The sequence below is a fragment of the Lynx rufus genome, unplaced genomic scaffold, assembly GCF_022079265.1.
Source record: "Lynx rufus isolate CCGP_SWC_20201006 ecotype Redwood Valley unplaced genomic scaffold, mLynRuf1.p SCAF_11, whole genome shotgun sequence".
Taxonomy (NCBI): domain Eukaryota; kingdom Metazoa; phylum Chordata; class Mammalia; order Carnivora; family Felidae; genus Lynx; species Lynx rufus.
Genome location: NW_025814825.1, coordinates 11915128 through 11935547, shown reverse-complemented (window position 1 = coordinate 11935547; position 20420 = coordinate 11915128). Strand labels below are relative to the sequence as shown.

General features: G+C 50.9%; 1 protein-coding gene across 1 annotated transcript; it reads left to right on the top strand.

Moving 5' to 3' along the window:
- Positions 1-2264: 2264 nt before the first annotated feature.
- On the top strand, positions 2265-2912 carry NEUROG3 (neurogenin 3). Its single transcript, XM_047072802.1, has one exon. It carries the CDS (start codon positions 2265-2267, stop codon positions 2910-2912), a length of 648 nt encoding a protein of 215 aa, XP_046928758.1.
- The last annotated feature ends 17508 nt before the right edge of the window (positions 2913-20420 follow it).

The window sequence follows — 20420 nt, the reverse complement described above, 5'->3', positions numbered from 1 at the left end:
CTGAGTTCTACGTGGTTCTGACAGAACTTGCTGTGTGACCTTAGGTGAATCACTTCCCCTTCTGGGCCTTGACGTCTCCATCTGTAAAACGGGCCTCTGGTTCTCATTCTTATGACTAGGAAACAAATTTGGAGCAATCCTGATGTGAGGGAGGAGCAGCAGCAAAATGCAATCCAGGAGTCTCTTCCCTTTGCTCCTCGGGAGCCTGACCCCTAGCTTCAGTTGGAAAGCAGAAAGGGAAGGAACCTCTGCTAACCGCGCACCGGCTGAGATCGGAAGGACAGCGCCCCCACCCCCCGTCCAGTCCTAGAGCCCTCTCTCCCTGGCGCCCAAGCATATCCATCCTCTTCTGCCTTGGAGGTAACTGCGCCCCCGAAGCAGCCTGGGCGGGCGTGGAGAGGCGGTCACTGGGGCAGATACGCAGACCTACCTCCTCCCTTCACCCCATCCCCTCGGTTTCCCAGCCGGGTCCAGCCCCCTCCTCCAGCTTCCGGGAGGCACTGGACCTGCTAGGAAGCACAGCTTTCTCAGCCCGCGGAGACGTAACCGGGGCCCCAGTCTTCCCACCCTCGGCTTCCCCCCCCCCCCCGCCTCTGCCCCCACCGGACACGTCGCGGTCAAGAGAGAGGAGCGGAAGCCGCGACCCCTCACCCAGAGTGACCGGAAGCAGAAGACCACGGGGTGTCCGAGGCGGGGACAAAAGGGAAGGGCAGGGAAGAAAAGAGGGATGATGTGTTCAAGCTGACTCTGGAAAGATTTCCAGCCGGCGCTAACAGGGGCCCGCGGAGTCCCTGAGCGGTGCTCAGGGCAGGACCCCCGCCTCACACCCGGCTGGAGCTGGGCCAGGTAGTGCTGGCAGCCCCTGGCTGTGATTGGACAGGGGGACGAAGGGAAGAAAGAAGTCGTCTGTGTCTCGCAGCGCCAGCGCACCACGGGCATTTAAAAGACAAAGCCTTGCTGCGAACTGCCGGCCCTCTCCCTGACCCCTTCTCACCTGAGCTCTTCCCAGAGCCCCTGGCCCGAATGCTAGGGGACTGTCCGCGATTGGTAGTGGTCGAATGTCCCCTGGAGGTCCCACCATAACCACCCTCCGCCTCTGGGACACGAAGGAAACGTCTTAGGTTCCTGATGGGGGATGGATGGGGAGGAGAGGTTCTAAGCGCCTCCCTCTGAGGAGTGTGGAGCCTCGTCTCAGAGCACTGTGGTGGGAGGTAGGGGGGCTCCTCACCTCCAGGGAAGGTCTCTACGTGGCAGGGACCTAGGCAGGATCTGTCTCTGTGGTCGCCCCGCCCCTCCTTCCAGAATGGAGAGGGTCCGTGAAACATCGCTCCATGTGTGTTTCCTAGCCTGACCGGGAGCGCAGAAGAGCAAGGTGGCTTCGGGAGTTCGTGGACGCTCCTCCAAGCTGGTAGTCAGGGCACCTTGCACCTGGTCCCATGTCTCGCCGCGTGATTTGGGGCAAGCCACCTCCTTCTCTGAGCCTCAGTGTCCCCGTGGGCTTCCCAAAGCCCTCTTCGAGGTACCAAAAGAGGGGCTGGACAGATGCCAAGGAAAAACTGAATACGAGCAAAGCGGTCTGGGGCGGCCAGACGCGAGCCAGACGAGGCTCCTCTCCCCGGGCGAGGCTCTTTGAGGAACCGAGAGTTGCTGGGACCGAGCCCGCGGGGAGAAAGCAAACAGAGCGGCGCTCCCCTCCCCCGACCCGGGCCCTTTGTCCGGAATCCAGCTGTGCCCCGCGGGGGAGGAGCGGGCTCGCGTGGCGCGGCCCCCTGGCCCCGGCGCTGATTGGCCGGCGGCTCGGGCAGCAACGGGGCAGGCACGCTCCTGGCCCGGGCCGAGCAGATAAAGCGTGCCAAGGGGCACACGACTTGAGGCTCAGAAAAAAATTCCGAATGGTCTCGCAGCCGCGCCAAAGACAGCAACAGTGGCCCGGGACCCCCTTTGCTCTTCGCTTCTCTTGGGCTGGGGAAACTTCCAGGCTGCGGCTCCTGCATCCTGGCTGGACTTAACAGACGAAAAGGCCAGCTAAGCTCACCACTGCTCTCGTGGCTCGCCGCTTCTACCCTTTTGCGCGCGGGAACAAGGTAACACCTGGAGGTCACAGAGCGACGGGTGGAGGGGGGAAAGGGGTCCTGTGATCCGGCGGGAGCGGACGGGTGGCTCTTTCTCGTCATTTTTTTTCCCCCCTCACTTGACCCGGGGACCGGGAATTGCGCGCGGGTGGCCCACCCACGCTTACCCGGACCTCTCACCCCAGCCTCAGGATGGCGCCTCATCCCTCGGGCGTGCCGGCTGTCCAAGCGACCCACGAGACAGAACAGCCCTTCCAGGGCGCCTCGGACGCCGAAGTGACCTGCGTTGCGTCCTCTCCGCCCAGCCCGGCTCGCGTGCAGGGGGGCTGCGCGGAGGAGGAAGGGGGCGGCTGCCGAGGAGCCTCGAGGAAGCTCCGGCCGAGGCGCGGGGGGCGCAGCCGGCCCAAGAGCGAGTTGGCTCTGAGCAAACAGCGGCGGAGCCGGCGCAAGAAGGCCAACGACCGCGAGCGCAATCGGATGCACAACCTCAACTCCGCGCTGGACGCGCTTCGCGGCGTCCTGCCCACCTTTCCCGACGACGCCAAGCTCACCAAGATCGAGACGCTACGCTTTGCGCACAACTACATCTGGGCGCTGACGCAGGCGCTGCGCATAGCAGACCACAACCTCTACGGGCTGGAGCCGCCCGCGCCGCCCTGCGAAGAGCTGGGCAGCCAGGACGGCGGCTCCCCGGGAGAATGGGGCTCCCTCTACTCTCCGGTCTCCCAGGCGGGCAGCCTGAGCCCCGCCGCCTCGCTGGAGGAGCGTCCGGGGCTGCAGATGCCTGCCTCCCCTACCGGTCTGCGCCCCGGCTCCCTAGCTTTCTCAGACTTTCTATGAAGGGGCCCGCGGGTCTCTGGGCGGTGGGTGCTCGGGAGAGAGAGAGGGGGCGGTTACGGGGGCCTTCATGCGAACTTGCCCTTCCAGTCTCTGGCTCGCTGACACCCGATGAGCCCAGGCGCCTACGAGGGTGACAGGCTGGATTCAATCCCCCGTCCTCTGCGTCGCGCTAACTTCAGACCACCGCACGCAGGTTGCTGCGCAAGCAGGTGGGCGTTGCAGGCTTCGAGCGTTCCCCTCCCTGCAACCACCCCAAGTCTCCCGCAAAGACGACGACAATGGTAGCACTACGCAGCCGGAGACACTGTCTCCAGCCATCCTACCCTCCCTCAAGTGTGCCAGTCTGTCTCTTACCAACCTTCCAACCAAGGTGACTTAATCCAGTATTTTGATCTCTTCCGGTTTGCTCTCCTCGCCCAGCGTCTCTTCTGGAAAGACGCCGCTGACCCTCTCCGTATTAAGCCCTGGTTTCTGGCCGGTCCGCTGCCTTAATCCACGAAGGCGATCCTCCGCCTTCTCTCGGTGCACTTTTCAGAGCCATTGCTCTCCCGGGGGAGGGAGACCAGGCTGTGAACTGCGGCAGAGACCGCCTGGCTCAGGAATGTCTCTCCCGCTTCCCTGCAACTGAAGCTCCCCTGTCTTAAAAAGAAAGAAAGAAAGAAAGAAGAAAAGAAAAAGAAGAAGAGAGAAGAAAAAATCAGTTTGTAAATTATATGATATCTTTTGAAATGAATTTTGGTATGGTAAATTATACACCCCCCTCCCCTCCTTTACACGTTTGTATTTATTGATAAGATTTCACAGCAGGGGGGGGGGAGTCTATATTTTGTACATAAGATTATTTAGAGACTGGTGAATGAGATTTGAGCCAATAAAAAAAAAGTACCCTCAAAAAGCCTCAGCTAAGTAACTGGATTGTGCAGAAGGGAGGACCACAGCCTCTGGGGTGCGGGCAGGGGGGGGGGGCTCACTCCAAGGAGAGGGATGATACTTTCTGGGGATCTGGGCCTCTCCTCTAGTTTGGGCTAAAAGATTGTGACACTGTGCTCAAAGGCAGAGAAGACTGAGTCCTGACGGCAAGGCAGGTAAACCCACTTGGAAAGTAAGAGCTGGAAAGCTCTTAAGAAATCATTGGTCCAATTCCCTATTTTATTTATGGGGCAGTGACTTGTCTTATTCTAGACAGTGGTTTAGATCAAAGACTCCAACTAAGCCCTCTTGCTGGCCCTTTCCCCAACACCACTAACCTGGATTTAGAGCGACTGCTGCATTTGGTGAGGACAAATAATAGCCTGGCCACAAGGTCAGAGCCCTTGGAGACATGGAACCCGGACTGGGCATCCCAGGAATGTTCCCAAAGTGCTTAGAGATCTCGCACATCTTCTGAGCTCATTTCACAGAGCCGGTTCAGGGGCGGTGGCGTCGCGGCTCAGAACTGAGCAGCGAGGAGCAGAGAGGGTGGAGGTTCCTGCTGAAATCTCTGACACCCTGGACACCCAGCAGTCTTGATTGAAAACTTACCAAGGAACTGTTCAAGGTCTCCAGCCATGCATTCTCTGTTACTCCCAAGGTAGAGTTGGGCTGGTGAGCAGCGGGACTGAAGATTATCCGGGGGGCACTATTGGAGCACCTCTACGTGCCTTGCGGGACCCCCCAGGCCTCCGGAAGCAGGTTGAGCTGTAAGAATCCGAGGAGTCTGCCTGGTGCTCAGGAACGGGAAAATGGAGGGCGGGCACCCTACCCTGTGAATTGAACCCCAGAGGCCTCCTTGGATTGGCCAGGGGAAGAAGCCGGCCAACCCCAGAGAGGCGAGGCACCCGTTAGGGGCTGACAGCCGGAAGGCAGGTAGGTAGCTTTCCCGTTAGAGTGCAAAAGTGGCAGCTTCATCGGAGTCAACGCCTCTTGCCTCTTTCGTTTCTCTTTTGCCATCCCCACTTCCAGATGAATTTTTCCTCTAATCCCAGTAAAGGTAGCTCTGAGGAGATAGGTCGCAGTTACCAGGGACCGGAATTGGGGGCGGGGAGAAGGGCCCCAAACAAAAGAATGAATGAAGGTGTTGTTTCATTTCACGGCTTTAATCTGGGAGAAGATTAATGGGTTATTGGTGACTTCTGCAGCAGCCAACTTTCCACCTGGGGCACCACCCAGGGACAGGTGTCTGCAGCTCCTAGTTGCAGGGACCAACCCAGTGCCTGCTACTTGCTGGGCGCTTTGGGGGAAGAGCGTGGACAGACAAAAAGCAGGAAGGTCCACCTCTGTCTTTGCAGGAAAGCAGCAAGTATACAGACAATATTATTCAAGGCCAAAAATATTGGGTGCTGTGTAAAGGTACAAGGCACAGGATGGAGGTAGGATAGCTGGTGCCTGGGGCTGGATTGGGAGACTTGCGAGAGAGGTGGTGTTTGGGCCCAGGACTACAGACTTAGAGAAGTCCTGAAGCAGGAAGATCATTCTTCTTGTGAAAGGCTCTGGAAACTAGTGTTCAAATAGGCGGGGGACTCCCTCAGGTGCAAACGACTCCCTGAGACAGCAAAAGTGTTGACTCCATGTTCTAGGTGGATGGACGCACTGCCCAATCCCCCTCCTGCTTTTGAGGGTGCTCATTAAGGAGCCATTAGTCACTAAACGCACACAGACTGGTCCTCCGCCCCATGAATTACAAAGAAAAAAAAAAAAGGACGGTTTAACCAACTTGACTGCTGGGCGGCCACCTTGGGTCCGGGTGGGGGTGGGGTGGGGGATTTGACCCCAGAGCTGTCAACTCTACATTCCAAATCAAGAGGAAGCAAAGAAAGGTTTAGGGTTTGCCAGCATCACTGCAAAGTTTAGGGCTCCCTTGGCCGGGGTGAGCTCCATCACCCTGTATGGAGTTGCTCTGAGGTAAGAAACCTCGTCCACACCTCTTTCCAAGGAGCCACTCATCTAGAAGAGCTTGGAAACATCTCTGTGAGTGGCAGATACAACTAACCAGCCCAGCCTCACCATCACCACGCCTCCCACCCACCACGGGCATATTGCTTTCAGAGGCTTTGAAAATCACTCAGGCTGCTCTCAGTCTCGGCTGGAAGGCCGCGCCGGCGGACTAAGCCTCAGCTCCTACCGCAGCAGGGCCTCCCGCAGTCTGAAGTCGTCGCCTGTGCCCCAGCTCTCTGAAATCCGGACAGGGTCCCAAGCGGGGCCAGGAAAGACCCTCGGGTCGAAAGACTCTTCCCCCTCTTCTGCCTTTGTCTGAGCCCAAGCTTGACTTCCAGAAAAACAGCACATGAAACTTGCGCCACCACCCCACCCCCATCGGCTCACACTAGCAGGTAGATTTATGGTGCCCTGCCCCCATCCCACTCCATTCCCAAGCCGGCCTTGGTCGAAAGACAAAGCGTCCCGGGGCCATTGGAATGCTAATGTCTGGGAGCCTGGCTGCTGGGCTGGCACAAAGGCGGGCGGGGCGGGGGCGCACTCTGCCCCTCCTCTCCCCCCAAGGGCCACTCTACCTGGCTGTGTGACCTTGGACAAGTCCCTGAACCTCAGCTAATTCACTGGAGAATATGGAGGAAGTCCTTAATACCCTTTCACTAGATTTCTGGGTGCCTACGAGAAGGCCATGCTTGCCGTGGACCCAGTTATAGCACCCCCCCCCCAACCAGAAGCGGCGGAGAAGACCCTCAGGCCTTAGTAGTGGGGACAGTGTCGGGAGGGTATAAGGGGATTTGGATGAGAATGTGGCACAGAATAAGTGCTGAGTATATTATAACTACAATTTTACATATATGTAATTGATACTCTCTGTTGAGTTTATTTCCCCCTCCTCTTCCTTTTTAAATATCTGCAGGCTGTGCTCAAGAAAAGGAAGGGGGCATTCACTAACCATCCCTGTCTGCTCTGCCTCCAAGGGGCCAAGATTACAGACAGTGGGACACTTGAGACTGGACACTTTTTTTAAAAAAGTTTATTTATTTATTTTGAGAGAGAAAAAGCATGAGCAGGGGAGGGGCAGAGAGAGGACCCCAAGTAAGATCCACACTGTCAGCGTATAGCCCAATGGGGGGCTCGATCCCACAAACTGGGAGATCATGACCTGAGTCGAAATCAAGAATTGGACACGTAAACCAACCGAGCCACCCAGGTACTCTGAGGCTGGCACTTCTTGTCTTAGGTCCCTTCCTACAGCAGGCAACGAGGGCAGTGATGTTCACACTCATGGAAACTGAGACCCAAAGTCTTGGAAGTAGGTGACTTACACAAGGGCCTCTGTCACTTGGTGAATTACTGGAGCAAACAAGCTAGGATTGTGACCTGGCGCTGGACTCGCAGGTTAGAGCTCTTTGCTCTGTGCTGGGACAGTTTGTAGTTGTTCCTGCTTTGGCTGTAGCTGGGTCTTCTGTGTCTCGCGAGGCCAAACACTGCCTAGCGCCATTGCCTTTGGCCGCCCCACCCCCTCCTCTGAAGAGGTCCCAGGCTGCTCTCTGCCCGCTCTGCTTCAGAGATCTTGAGGGCCAAGGCTGAAGCTGAGGGCGGCTGCCTGGGCTCAGACGACCTGAAAGCGCCGGCGCGCCCCTGACCATGGTGCTGAAAGTACCGTGTTGGTTCAGAGTGAGAGACGTTCCTGGGAATTTAGTGTTCTCAACACGGAAAACCAACATCCCTCTGCTCTGCCCACGTTTCTAGAGCGTAGTCCCTAGGAAGACCCCCTGTGGATGTGTAGATCCAGAAGAATGTCAGGTTTCCCTGGTGTAGTGGGGAAAACATGGACTCTGTTGCTGTTTACTGACCGTGTGACCTCAGAAAGGCCGTATTTTGTCTAGGCCAAAAGACTATCCTTTGTAAATGATGGAGCTAGAATTGAGTGACCACGTTAGGAACTTCGGACAGCATCTGAGAAGTCTGAAGAGGAGCAACATTGGAAGTTTAGGCTGCAGCACCCCTAACTGGGGAAACTGGTTTGGAACTTGGCCATCAATACGGGTCTTGTTTTCTTTGGGTTACAAAGAACTTTTAGTTATTGCAAGAACAAATGCTTAAGGAAACCCTCAAAATGCATACACAGGATGGCAGAATGGTTGAGAACAGTTACTTCAGAACTACACAGACATTGGTTTGCAGCCTGGCACTTCCATTAGCTAGTGGTTTTCCGTAACTGTGAAGTTGGGACAATAAATAGTAGTACCTAATTGGACTGATTAATGTGCTTGCTTTTAGTACAGTCTAGGCTGCTTTAAATGGCAAGTATTATCGGTAGCATCTTCAACTGTCTCAAAACCTTCTTATTCTCCCAGGAATTTTTAGGAGGAGGTGCTTTTGTAGGAGGTTGAATTTCCTCTCCACCCCTGTACAGTGCAAATTGGTACAAAGGCCAGAGGCCACTTACCCATTCTTGGTGACCCTCCTCAGCTTTCTGAGTTCCTTTCTGAGTTCCAGGATTATATATCCAAATGTCCCTTGGGCACCCCAATTGAGACATGTCCAAAATAGAATTCCTCTCCCCTAACTCCAAACGAACTCTGCCTTCTGTTCCTGATCTCATTAAGTATCACCACCTAGGCATCCACACTGGAAATCTAGGTTTCATCTTGACTTTTCTCTCTCACTCTGCTGATTTGTCCTTCTCACTATTTCTTGATTCTGGGCTTGCCTTTACTTCCTTATGACCACTGCTTTGTTTAGGCTTTCATCCTTCCCATGGAGAGACTGCCTAACTGATCTCCATATCTCTATTTTTAAAAGTTTATTTATTTATTTTGAGAGACAGTGTGCGTGCATGTGCACAAACAGGAGGAGGGGCAGAGAGGAGAGAGAAAACCCCAAGGGCAGAGCCTAATAGGGGGCCCCAGTGGGGCTCAACTTGGGGCTCGATCCCATGAACTATGAGATCACGACCTGAGCTGAAATTGAGAGTCAAATGCTCAATTGACTGAGTCACCCAGGCACCCCTGATCTCCCTATCTCTAATCTCAACACTTGTCACTCTATCATCCATGCTACGGCCAGAGTAACATGCAAATACAACATTGTCACTCTCCTATTTAAAATCTTCAAGTGGTTTTCAATCATCCCTGGGATAAAGCTCATTTCCAATAAGGAATGATGATATAATGTGAGTTGTGAAGTGATACGAATCTGTGTTAGTTATCAGCTGGTTTACTAACCATCAGTATGACCATGAACATATTCCTTAACATTTCTCTCAATTTCTTCATCTGTAAAGTGAAGACAACATTGCTTTATAGGGTTTAAGTTAAAGTCAGTCACCAGTAGTTCAAACTGAGGCGAGTACTCCAGGTGGGTAGAAGCTCTGCTCCATAACATCATTTGGGGACCTATGTTCCTTCCATCTTCTTCCTCCACCGGTTCCTACGTCCTTTCCATCCACACAGTTGAGGCTGCATTGTCATGGAAGGGGAAATATGGCATGGAGAAACCTCGCCCACAGTCTTAAAGCTGAGACTCAGAAGTAGCACATTGCACTTCTACTCATATTCCACAGGGAGAAGATGGTCATATCATTGCACCCAACTGAAAGAGTAGTTGTATGCCTAGGAAGAAGTGAAGAATGGATTCTGGTGGTTAATTAGCATTCTGCACCACAGGGTTGTTGTCAGGATTCATTTGGATTATATATGCTATTATTATTTGTTTGTAATCATCACAAATCGCTTACACTTATGGCCAGGGTACTGCTCCACCAGCCTCTTTTTCACAAGTTTTATCTGCCTTGACATTTACCATCCAGAGATACTGCCCTACTTGAAGGTTTCCCTTTCACACACTCAGATATCCCTTCCATGCCTCTCCCACCCCACACTGCTCTCTCTGCCCAAACTCTCCAGCCCCCACCAAATCTCCAACACAGACATCACCTTCTCCAAGAAATTTTCTCTGGACTATTCCTCCGTCTTTGGTCCTGCTCCCATAATACCCTGTGCATATGAATATCCTTGTAATTACCTGTTTGTTCATCTGTGCCTTCCACTGGTTTGTGGGATCTTCACAAGGGCAGGAACTGTCCTTCATGGCTCCGATAAGTGCCCACCCTCAACCATGCCGCATGTTTTTAGAATGAATTCATGAGTTAGAACTCATTAATGAGTAAGTGAATTGACTATTGAATGAAAGGCATTTCAATTATTTGTTTAGAAATTTCTACCCTTCCCCAGGCTAGCTACCACATAAGGCCAATGAATATTTGAGTAAATAAATAGATTATACGGAGACCCATTATCCTTCCTGTGTCATACCCTCCTCAGCACCAAAATAACCTGTCCTTCATTGCTTCTGGGTCTATTTTAGAAGATGCCCCATCGGATTAGGTGAGACTGGGTTATCACAATGGTATGATTATTTCTGAGCTCACTAGTAACAATGCCATTGGTCAGGTGTGGGAGATCCCTCCTGAGAGAGTCCATTAGAGCATAGGGCTTGATATCTATCGCAACCTCAGTACTTCCTAATTCTATCACCTTGAGCAAGTTTCTTAGCTTCTCCAACCCTCAGTTTCCCCATCTGTAAAAATGGAGAAAAGCACACATATCACAGAAGGCTTTATGAGGATTCAAATGAGATGACAATGTGTCCATACCCTTCATGTGCCTGCCAGTAATTTGAAGAAGAACTCGTTATAGTACCCACTCCATCTTTTTCTTATTCCTACAGATAATTTGCCAAGAAGGCATTGATTTTCCCACATTGACTAGGGAAAGGTTATATGACATGCTCAAGCCCTGTTAATTATGGAGACAAACTGAGGCTCCTGCTATCCTAACATTATCACCAGCTATGCTACCTCTATTGTACTACTTAGCTGTTGCTCATACGAACCACACAAAAAATTTAACTACTTAAAAAAGAAACATTCATTATGCAGGTCTTCTGTGGGTAAGGAATGCAGGCATGGTTTGGCTGGGTGCCCCTGGCTCAAAGTGTCTCATGACTGTAGTCATGGTGTGTCAACCAGGAATATGGTCTCACTTCACTTCCAAGCTCACTCATTTGGGCTGTTGGCAGGACTCAATTCCTTCAAGGCCATTGGACTAAGGGCCTCAGTTCTTCAGTGGCTCTGGACCAGAGCCTTCCTCAGTTCCTTGTCATGTGGGCTCTCCATAGGGCAGTTTACAACATGGCAAGTAAGCAAGAAGATACCAAGACCAAAGCCACAATCTGTTGTAATCTAATCTCAAAAGTGACATCCCATTACCTCTGTCACATTTTATTTACTAGAAAGAAATGATTCAATCCAGCCCAAAGCCAAAGGGAAGAGATTACACAGGACATAGATACCAGAAGGCAGGAGTCATTGGGGGCCCTCTCAGAGGCTGCCCATCATACTGGCAGTAGCAAAATTTTCCTGCCCACTTTTCAAAAAATTTTTTTAACGTTTATTTATTTTTGAGACAGAGAGAGACAGAGTACGAACGGGGGAGGGGCAGAGAGAGAGGGACACAGAATCAGAAGCAGGCTCCAGGCTCCGAGCCATCAGCCCAGAGCCCGACGCGGGGCTCGAACTCACGGACCGTGAGATCGTGACCTGAGCCAAAGTCGGACGCTTAACCGACTGAGCCACCCAGGCGCCCCTGCTGCCCACTTTTCACACCCCAGAGTCAGACAGACACATGTGCATGTCATACACACACACACACACACACACACTCACCTCCTCAGGGCCAAATACACCAGGATTCAAAAGAAAGCCCAGGTGATTTAACTCCTGGAGCTAAAGCAGATGTCTCTAGTGCTAGGTTGGCTTCCAAGGGCCGAGGGGTGGGGGTGGGGGTGGGGGGCCACTAAGTGCACATTTGAGCCACCCCAGCTGATCTCTGACATCCATTTACTTTCACAGGCCTCCCCACCCCCACTCCTGCAGGCAGAGATTTAGGACGTCTGGGGCCTGGACATCGTACCCACTGAAGGGAAATTTACTGCCTCTAGAGAACCAGGGCCTGACTTGGGGTCTTGAATGCATCTTTTTCCCCTTTGCCTCTGCTTTATTAGGTTAATCATTGCTTGAATCGGTTGCCATGGTTTGGGCAAACCCATGGCGACTCTATAATGAAGCCTGAAAGACTCGGACCCCATTTATCATCCCCAGTGTTTGGGAGGCCCAAAGCCTCATTTGCCTCCCCCAGGGTCTGGGCACCACCCTTCTGCCTGGGGCCCCCAGGCCCCTTTTGAATGAGGAATGAACAGGTGGCGACTTGGAAAAGAAGAGGAGACCCACACAGGTGGAGTTAGCGGTACACTGCACGTCCCTCCCACACACACTTCTGTTTTCCACACCAGGAGTCCAGACACAGACCAAACACACAGGCAGCCCTGCCAGGCGTTCTTCTTCCTGGAGAGTGGGAGGCAAAAAGTGATCTTGAGTGAGAAGGGGTCCGTGGCTGTCCTCAGAAAGGGAACTTGTGTCTCAGCAGATCCAGGTGTTATTACGCTCTTTATTTCCTGGGCACAGAGTGAGCAGCGTTGTGATCCTGAAACAGATGGGGCAAGGCCCAGTGGGGAAACCGAGGCAGACAGAGGTTCAGCAAGTTCAAGGTCGCCCAGTGATGGGATAGCCAGGGTCGAACCCAGAGCTAAGGAAACTGATTATGGAAAATTTCAAAACTAGAAAGAAGAGTATAATGAATTCTCATCTTATCTATCACCCAGACTCAACAATTTCCAACTCAGAGCCCAAGTACGTTTTACCCATATATTTACCCACTCCCCCCAGCACTGCCTCTGTAGATTATTTTGAAGCAAATTGTAAACATCACACAACTTTAACCACAAATCCTTCCCCGGTATCCTTTTTGCTCAGCATAAATTGCATACTAGAGTGTAGCAGCTGAGGGCGTTGACTCTGAAAACAAAAATCCTGGGTTCAAATCCAAGCTCTGTCCCTTCCCAGCTGCGTGACCTTCAACCAGTGAACAAATACCTCTGAGCCTCCGTTGTCTCAACTGTAAAATGAAGCACCGTTACCTTTCTCAGAGGACAATTGTCAGGATTGGACGAAAGAAATCAAGACAAGTGCTCAGCACCTGGGCCAGATGCAGAGAAAGTGGTGGCTTTTATTGTTTCCATTCTTGTTACTACTGAACAGCAGCAGTGGCCGTCGCTGGGCAGAAGTTTGGCTTTTGGCCTCCAAAATCCAGGTCTCTTGGTAAAATCTCCTGGCATGGAGGCAAGTGCCTTGTCATTACTCTCTGCCTGACGCTGGACTCTGAGAACAGGTCTCAACAGTGAGCCTGGCTCCAGGTGCTGATGGGCCCCAGACTCTGCTGTTCACAGCCCTGCTCAGCCTTGCAGCATGAACCCCTGCCCCTGACCAGCAAGGCCAGCGACCCCCCCTTCCCTTCTCCTTGCATCTTTAAGCCTTCTTTTTTTGGACATTTTAAAATATTTATTTAAAATATTTATTTATTTTGAGAGAGAGAGAGAGAGAGATAGTGCAGGGGAGGGGCAGAGACAGAATCCCAGGCAGGCTCCGTGCTGTCTGTGCAGAGTCCAACTGGGGGCTCCATCTCACGACCGTGAGAATATGACTTGAGCCGAAATAGAGAGTTAGGCGCTTAACCAATGGAGTCACCCAGGGGCTTCCGACCTCTTTGCTGCTGGTCCCACTTGTGAGCAGATGCTAATATACCAGCCTAAAGTTTGCATGTGTGTGCACACATGTGCACATGCTTCTGCGTATGTGAGTGCATGTGTGACTGAGTGTGTGTGCTGTCCCTACATGTGAACTACCATATTCGCACACTTTCTGGGGCTCAGCCTGTGAGGGAGACCCCAGAAGGAGAGTAAGACCTGCCCTCTTGTAGTTCACGGTTGACTGACAAGAGAAACTATCCACACAAAGGCATGAAGACACAAGCATAGACACTAAGACCTGGAGGAGGTGAGGAAAAAACCAATCTCTGCCAAACATTTAAGGTTGAAAACGGAAGAGAGGGGTAGGCAGGGGGCTCCACGGAGGCTGAGGGCATGGGAAAGGAGGCAGCCCCTCTGGGTTCATTGCTTAGGTAAGGCCTAGCCCCAGTAGTGGACTTCTCCAGGGAAGGTTGATTCCGGGAAATCACACACACACCCCCAGGGAATCAAAGCTCTGAAGCATGAAAGGATGTGTCCCCCCGCCCATAGCTCCCTTTTTTAATGGCAATGAACTTCTGTTGAGTGTTTACACAGTTGAATCACAGTCCTAGCGCTTTCCGTTAGTTAGCCTACGGGAGCAGAATTGATATTCCCATTTTACAGATGATGAAATTGAGGCTGAGGGCAACTCAGTGACATGTTACACGTTAAGAAGTGGAGTTGGACTGAACCCAGGCTCTTCTGACCTAGAGCTGGAGGTCTTGACCGCTGCCACGTTGCACCACTGATGTGCTCTCCCTTTTCTTTCTTTAAATTGTGACTTCAGATATTTTCAACCATGTACAAAGTGGAGAGAGAGAATATGCATGCAATCACTCAGCTTCCATAGCCACCAATTCAGAGCCAACCTTGTTTCATCTCCTTGCCCCAACCTTATCAACCCCAACCCTGCAAACTCATTTTTATTTCGTGTGTGGAATATGGAGTATTTCTAAACACATCCCAGATAGCTATCATCCCACTTGTAAATTCTTCAATATCCATTTCTAAATGATAGAACTTTTTTAAAAGTTTGTATTTTTATTTTATTTTGAGAGAGAAAGAGAGCACGGGGGGGGGAGGTGGTTTCAGGAGAGAGAGAGAGAGAGAGAGAGACAGAGAGAGAGAGAATCCCAAGCAGGCTCCATGCTATCAGTGCAGAGCCCCACCTGGGTCTCAAACCCACGAACCATGAGATCATGACCTGAGCCGAATCAAGAGCCAGAGGTTTAATCGACTGAGCCACCCAGGTGCCCTATGATAGGACATTAAAAAAAAAAAAAAACAGAACCACTGAGCCATTTTTATACTTGATGAAATTAACAATTCTGTAATATGATCTAATATCCAGTCATATTCAAATACTTCCAATCGGTTCTTTCACAAATGTACAAACAAAGAACCTCCCATTTTTAAAAATGTTTATTTATTTAGAGAGAAAGATAGAGCATGAGCAGGGAAGGGGCAGAGAGAGAGGGAAAGAGAGAACCCCAAGCAGGCTCTGCACTGTCAGCGTGGAGTCAGACACGGGGCTCAAACCCACAAACCGTGAGATCATGACCTGAGCTGAAATCAAGAGTCAGATGCCCAACCGACTGAGCCACCCAGGCGCCCTAAGAACCTCCCATTTTGGATTCTCCTCTCTGCCAGCTTGAGCAAATGAGCCGGGTGGCCCGCTGGAGGCCAGGACCAGAGCCAAGGCCAAGACCAGGCCAGCCCTACTCCATGGGTTGGTAGGACTGGCCCTGGGTAGGTCGATTCCTTCCCCCCTCCTCCCAAGCAGCCCCACCTGAAAGTTTGGTGACCAGCCATCCTGGTTTGACCAGGACTTTCCCAGTTTGTGCACTGCGAGTCCCTGGCAAACCCAGATGGTTGGTCACCCCATAAGGAGCTGGAAACCTGGTGCTCACCCCAACCCTCCCTCCCACTCCTAGCTCCAGCGTGGTGTTACCACCGAGAGCAGGGGGAGCCTGCCACTGAATTTCAAGGGCCCTCAAAATAACAAATAATTTACCGAAACCTTTGAGGAGAGGGCCCCAAGCCCCCCTGTCGCCAGCAGAGAATCGGGATCTTTTCATACCCAGGGGGCCAAATTCAGCGGTCTCCTCCCTCCGTCTTTTTCCCCTCTCCAGATCTAATGACAATCCAAAGAGTTCCTGATAGGGTTTTAAAAGATGCTCTTCATTCACCGTCCACCAAGCATGAAAATCCAGCTCGTTTGTCTCCATTCTTCACCCTAAAGGCCTGGCCGGCCTCAAGCCTGCAGCCTCAAACTTGTCACTCACTTTCCACGTCCTTTTGTGAGTTCGCCTTTATTTCATTCTCCTGTCTCCTCCTACGCCCTCCTCTCCCCCTCCTCACTCCATCCCGGTCCTTCCCCTCCACCCACCCCGGCGTTCCCCAGTTCCTCTGTCCACACAAAAAAGGCAACAGACCAGTCTGAGAATTTCTTTACAGTCCCCAGGCCCCCACCCCCACCCCAGCCTCTCCTCCCTCCCTGCTTTTAAAAAGTGGGAGCCAAAAGCCAGCAGTAGCTCAAAGGGTTCAGGATCCAGGAACAGAATTGCCTCATGCTCTGGCTGGAAATGGCCTCAAGGACCCCTGAGTGCTGACCTTTGGCTTCACAGCTGTGAAAACCAAAGCTCAGGGAGGGGAATAGACTGGCCCAAGGTCACATCCAGAGTTAATGGCAAAGCAGGGCCCAGAGCCAAGTGTCCCAGCTTCTCCACCTGGACTCCTCCATGCAGAATTGATGGCTACTCCTTTGTGCCCATGGCTCTGAATTTATTCCCCTTTTATTTTATGACTCTTAGCTGTCTGGGCCTAGGGGCAGAGCTTGAAGGCCAGGGCCATGTCCAGGGCATCACCGTGCCCCTTGAATGCCTCGCATGTGATCGGTGTTTGGTGGTGGCAGTGGTGTATGTGTGTGTGTGTGTGTTTTATGTTTATTTATTTATTTTGAGAGAGAGAAAGAGAGGGAGAAAGAGAATCCCATGCAGGCAGGCTCTGTGCCATGCATCTCCCAAACCGTGAGATCATGACCCCAGCCAAAACCAAGAATCTTGACGCTTAACCGACCGAACCACCCAAGCACTCTGCCCCAGCCGTGGTGTTTCTGATGAAATTGAACTGAAGGAATGTGAGTGCCAGGCTGCTTCCTGTGCTTTGGATCTCTTATCAGCCACCTTCTGGGCTGTGGCTTTGTTGTCAGGCTCAGGGTGTCCCCCTGGGCCCAGGGGAGACGAGAGGGTGAGAACACCCAAGAAAACGGTGTATGTTTCCCAGCCATTTCCCCTCCTAAGAGCAATCTGACAGTGGGTTATGTACTGACAGCAGTTAAGAGAGGGTCTGGCTCTGCCAGTCTCCATGAGTGTCATCTACGTGCCAGACCCCGTGAGCGATAAGAAAAGAGGCTGGCTGTGGAGCCACATGGGCCTTCGAAGGAGGGGAAGGTCAGGCTTGAAAGCTCATCATCAATAGAGCACGGCCTCTTCTCTGTGACCTTGCCCAGTCTTCTTCCTTGAGCCTCCACTGCAACAGCTCTGCTTAGCCACCGACCTGCCCAAGCTGGAAACCTAGGCGCCAGCCTCACTTCGGCCCTGTGGAACCCACCCTGGCCTGTTCCTCCCAGCTCTCGTCTCTCGCTCTTGACTGCACTGTTGCCCTAGACACACAGAGGCACCTGCCTGGAGCCTCTCTGTCACCTCTCCTGGTCCAGCCCACCACAGCCTCATCTCACTGCAGATCAGGTCTCTCCTCCACACAGAACTTTCCATGGAGGCGAGAGAGCTGCTCGCATCTTCAGTAGGTTGTGGTGGTCAAGGGCATGGCATAGGGGTGAGTCTCCCTGGGTTCAGATTACAGATCTGCCACCTGCCAGCTTGGTGACCTTAAGCAACCTCTTTAAGCCCCAATATCATTTGTGAAATAGAGCTAAGTATAGTACCTCTCCCATAGGGTGGTTATAAACGTTAAATATAGGATCTACAGTATAATATATTAAGTATACACTATATACAATATAATAATCTATAAAAGTAGGAGACTACATGAGACCATCAATGAGTGTCAGTTGTTGCTATTATCATGATTATTGTCCTTCTGGACTTAAACAATTTTTATTATGCCCATATATTACTTCAATTATTTAAAAAATTGACCCATCCTGGGTCACCAGGGTGGCTCAGTTGGTAAGCGTCCGACTTCAGCTCAGGTCATGATCTCACGGTTTGTGAGTTCGAGCCCCGCATCGAGCTCTGTGCTGACAGCTCAGAGCCCGGAGCCTGCTTCAGATTCTGTGCCTCCCTCTCTCTCTGCTCCGCCCCCACTCACGCTCTGTCTCTTTCTCAAAAATAAATAAACGTTAAAAAAATTTTTTTAAAAATTGACCCATCCTTTCTTCTGGGCTGTATTATTAAATGCCTTAAAATAGCCAACTTCTTGGCCCAGAAATTCTTCCTAGAGAAATCATCAGAAATTACATCAGAATGTGTAAACAGAGGTATTCATAACAGCATCTTTCATAACAGTAAAAATAAGATACAAAAGAAATGTCCAACCATAGAAGACAGAGTCAATTATTATATGTTAGTTGTATTAAATATATATTAAATATTTATGTTAGATTATTATATATTAGATTAGTAGATTAATATTTATATCTAAAATTACATTATATATATATATATATATATCTCAAAAAATGAGATATAAAAGAAATGCCCAACCATAGAGGGCAGATTAGATCATTATGTATATCCAGTGGGTCTGTGCCCCATTGAAAACTGTGCTGAGGGGCGCCTGGGTGGCGCAGTCGGTTAAGCGTCCGACTTCAGCCAGGTCACGATCTCGCGGTCCGTGAGTTCGATCGAGCCCCGCGTCAGGCTCTGGGCTGATGGCTCGGAGCCTGGAGCCTGTTTCCGATTCTGTGTCTCCCTCTCTCTCTGCCCCTCCCCCGTTCATGCTCTGTCTCTCTCTGTCCCAAAAATAAATAAAAATGTTAAAAAAAAAAATTAAAAAAAAAAAAAAAGAAAACTGTGCTGAACTGCTAGGAATTTACCCAAGGGATACAGGAGTACTGATGCATAGGGGCACTTGTACCCCAATGTTTATAGCAGCACTCTCAACAATAGCCAAATTGTGGAAAGAGTCTAAATGTCCATCAACTGATGAATGGATAAAAAAAACTGTGGTTTATATACACAATGGAGTACTACGTGGCAATGAGAAAGAATGAAATATGGCCCTTTGTAGCAACGTGAGTGGAACTGGAGAGTGTGATGCTAAGTGAAATAAGCCATACAGAGAAAGACAGATACCATATGGTTTCACTCTTATGTGGATCCTGAGAAACTTAACAGAAACCCATGGGGGAGGGGAAGAAAAAAAAAAAAGAGGTTAGAGAGGGAGAGAGCCAAAGCATAAGAGACTCTTAAAAACTGAGAACAAACGGAGGGTTGATGGGGGGTGGGAGGGAGGGGAGGGTGGGTGATGGGTACCGAGGAGGGCACCTTTTGGGATGAGCACTGGGTGTTGTATGGAAACCAATTTGACAATAAACTTCATATATTGAAAAAAAAAAGAAAACCGTGCTGAAAAAAATAAAACTTGTTAACATGAGGAAGTGTTCACGACATATTGCCAAGTGGAAAACACAAACTGGCTTTTAAGCAAGATGGCAGGCGAGGCAACTTGCAAACTTCTCCACAAAATATCTAGAAACTCTGGAGAAGAGCTAATAAGCATTATTTCAGAGGCATAGTATGAAGCTGTTCACACAAAAGGTACATGCATGTTTATGCTTAGGAAAGAATCTGGAAAGACATCCACTGATTTCTTGACTAGACAATGACATTATAGGACTTGCTTTCATTTCCAAATTTTGGTAGTTTTTTGCACGGAGCTTGTATTATTTTCTAATGAGAGGGGAACATTATCGATAATTTTAAAGCTTGAATTAATGAATGCAGCGGTACTTTGATTTAAAAAAAAAAGCCTTTGGTGGGATGGCAAAAATGGCTTCTTTTTTTTTTTTAAGTATATTTATTTTTGAGAGAGAGAGAGAATCTCCAGAACTGTGGGAGAATAAATTTCTGTTGTTTTAAGCCACCCCGTGTGTGGTCATTTGTTACGGCAGCCCCAGGGAACTAATAGGTTTTTTTAAAAAAAATATTGCATCTTTCTGTACCTCTTTACTCAGAGCTCACACACACCCCACGCCAAGTGTGTGGCAAACAGAAAAGTTCAGCAAGTGTTGGCTTCCACCTCACCTGTCGTGATGGTCAGGGACCTGCGGTCCAGCTCTGGGCACTCCTGGAGCTCCTCAAAAGTGCCCAGCCTCTGTCACGCGGCCCCAGGCTGCTGGGAGGACTGAGCTCTTCTCTCCGCTGTCCTGGTTTCTACTGTTTTAGGTTGCCTGGCTCTGGCAGCTGGCCACCCATTTTCTAGCTTGCTGCCCCTGTCACCTATGGCTGGGGAGCCAGTTATCCAAGCTTAGTGGGACCGCATGAAAAGAAGGATAAATGGTATCCAAGTGCAGAGCCATGGAACTTTCCTTTGAATGGCATGCATGAGCTTTGGGTTTCGGACTTGATGTCATCGGGATGATGCCACAGGATGGCATCATCTAGTGGGTAGGGCAAAGACCCCAGGGTACCAGCTGGGGGCTCTCAGAAGTGTAGCTAATTGGTATGAATGCACACTTGCTAAGGTGGGCACGGCGCCGGCCTTAAGGGCTTGTCAGAGGGCAGGGTTTCTAGAACGACTGAGATGGCACAAGACAGATTTGGAGAGGAGTCCCAGAAGGCCACCTAGAGGCGGTGGGAATTTGAAGGAGGAAAGGACCTCAGGACAAAGAGGCGAAGACAGACAGTGAAATAAGCATGGGATTTGAGCCCAAGGCCCTGGATC

Bases quoted from the DNA above. Each gene is read 5' to 3' on its own strand.
- NEUROG3 (XM_047072802.1), top strand. From the start codon at position 2,265: ATGGCGCCTCATCCCTCGGGCGTGCCGGCTGTCCAAGCGACCCACGAG.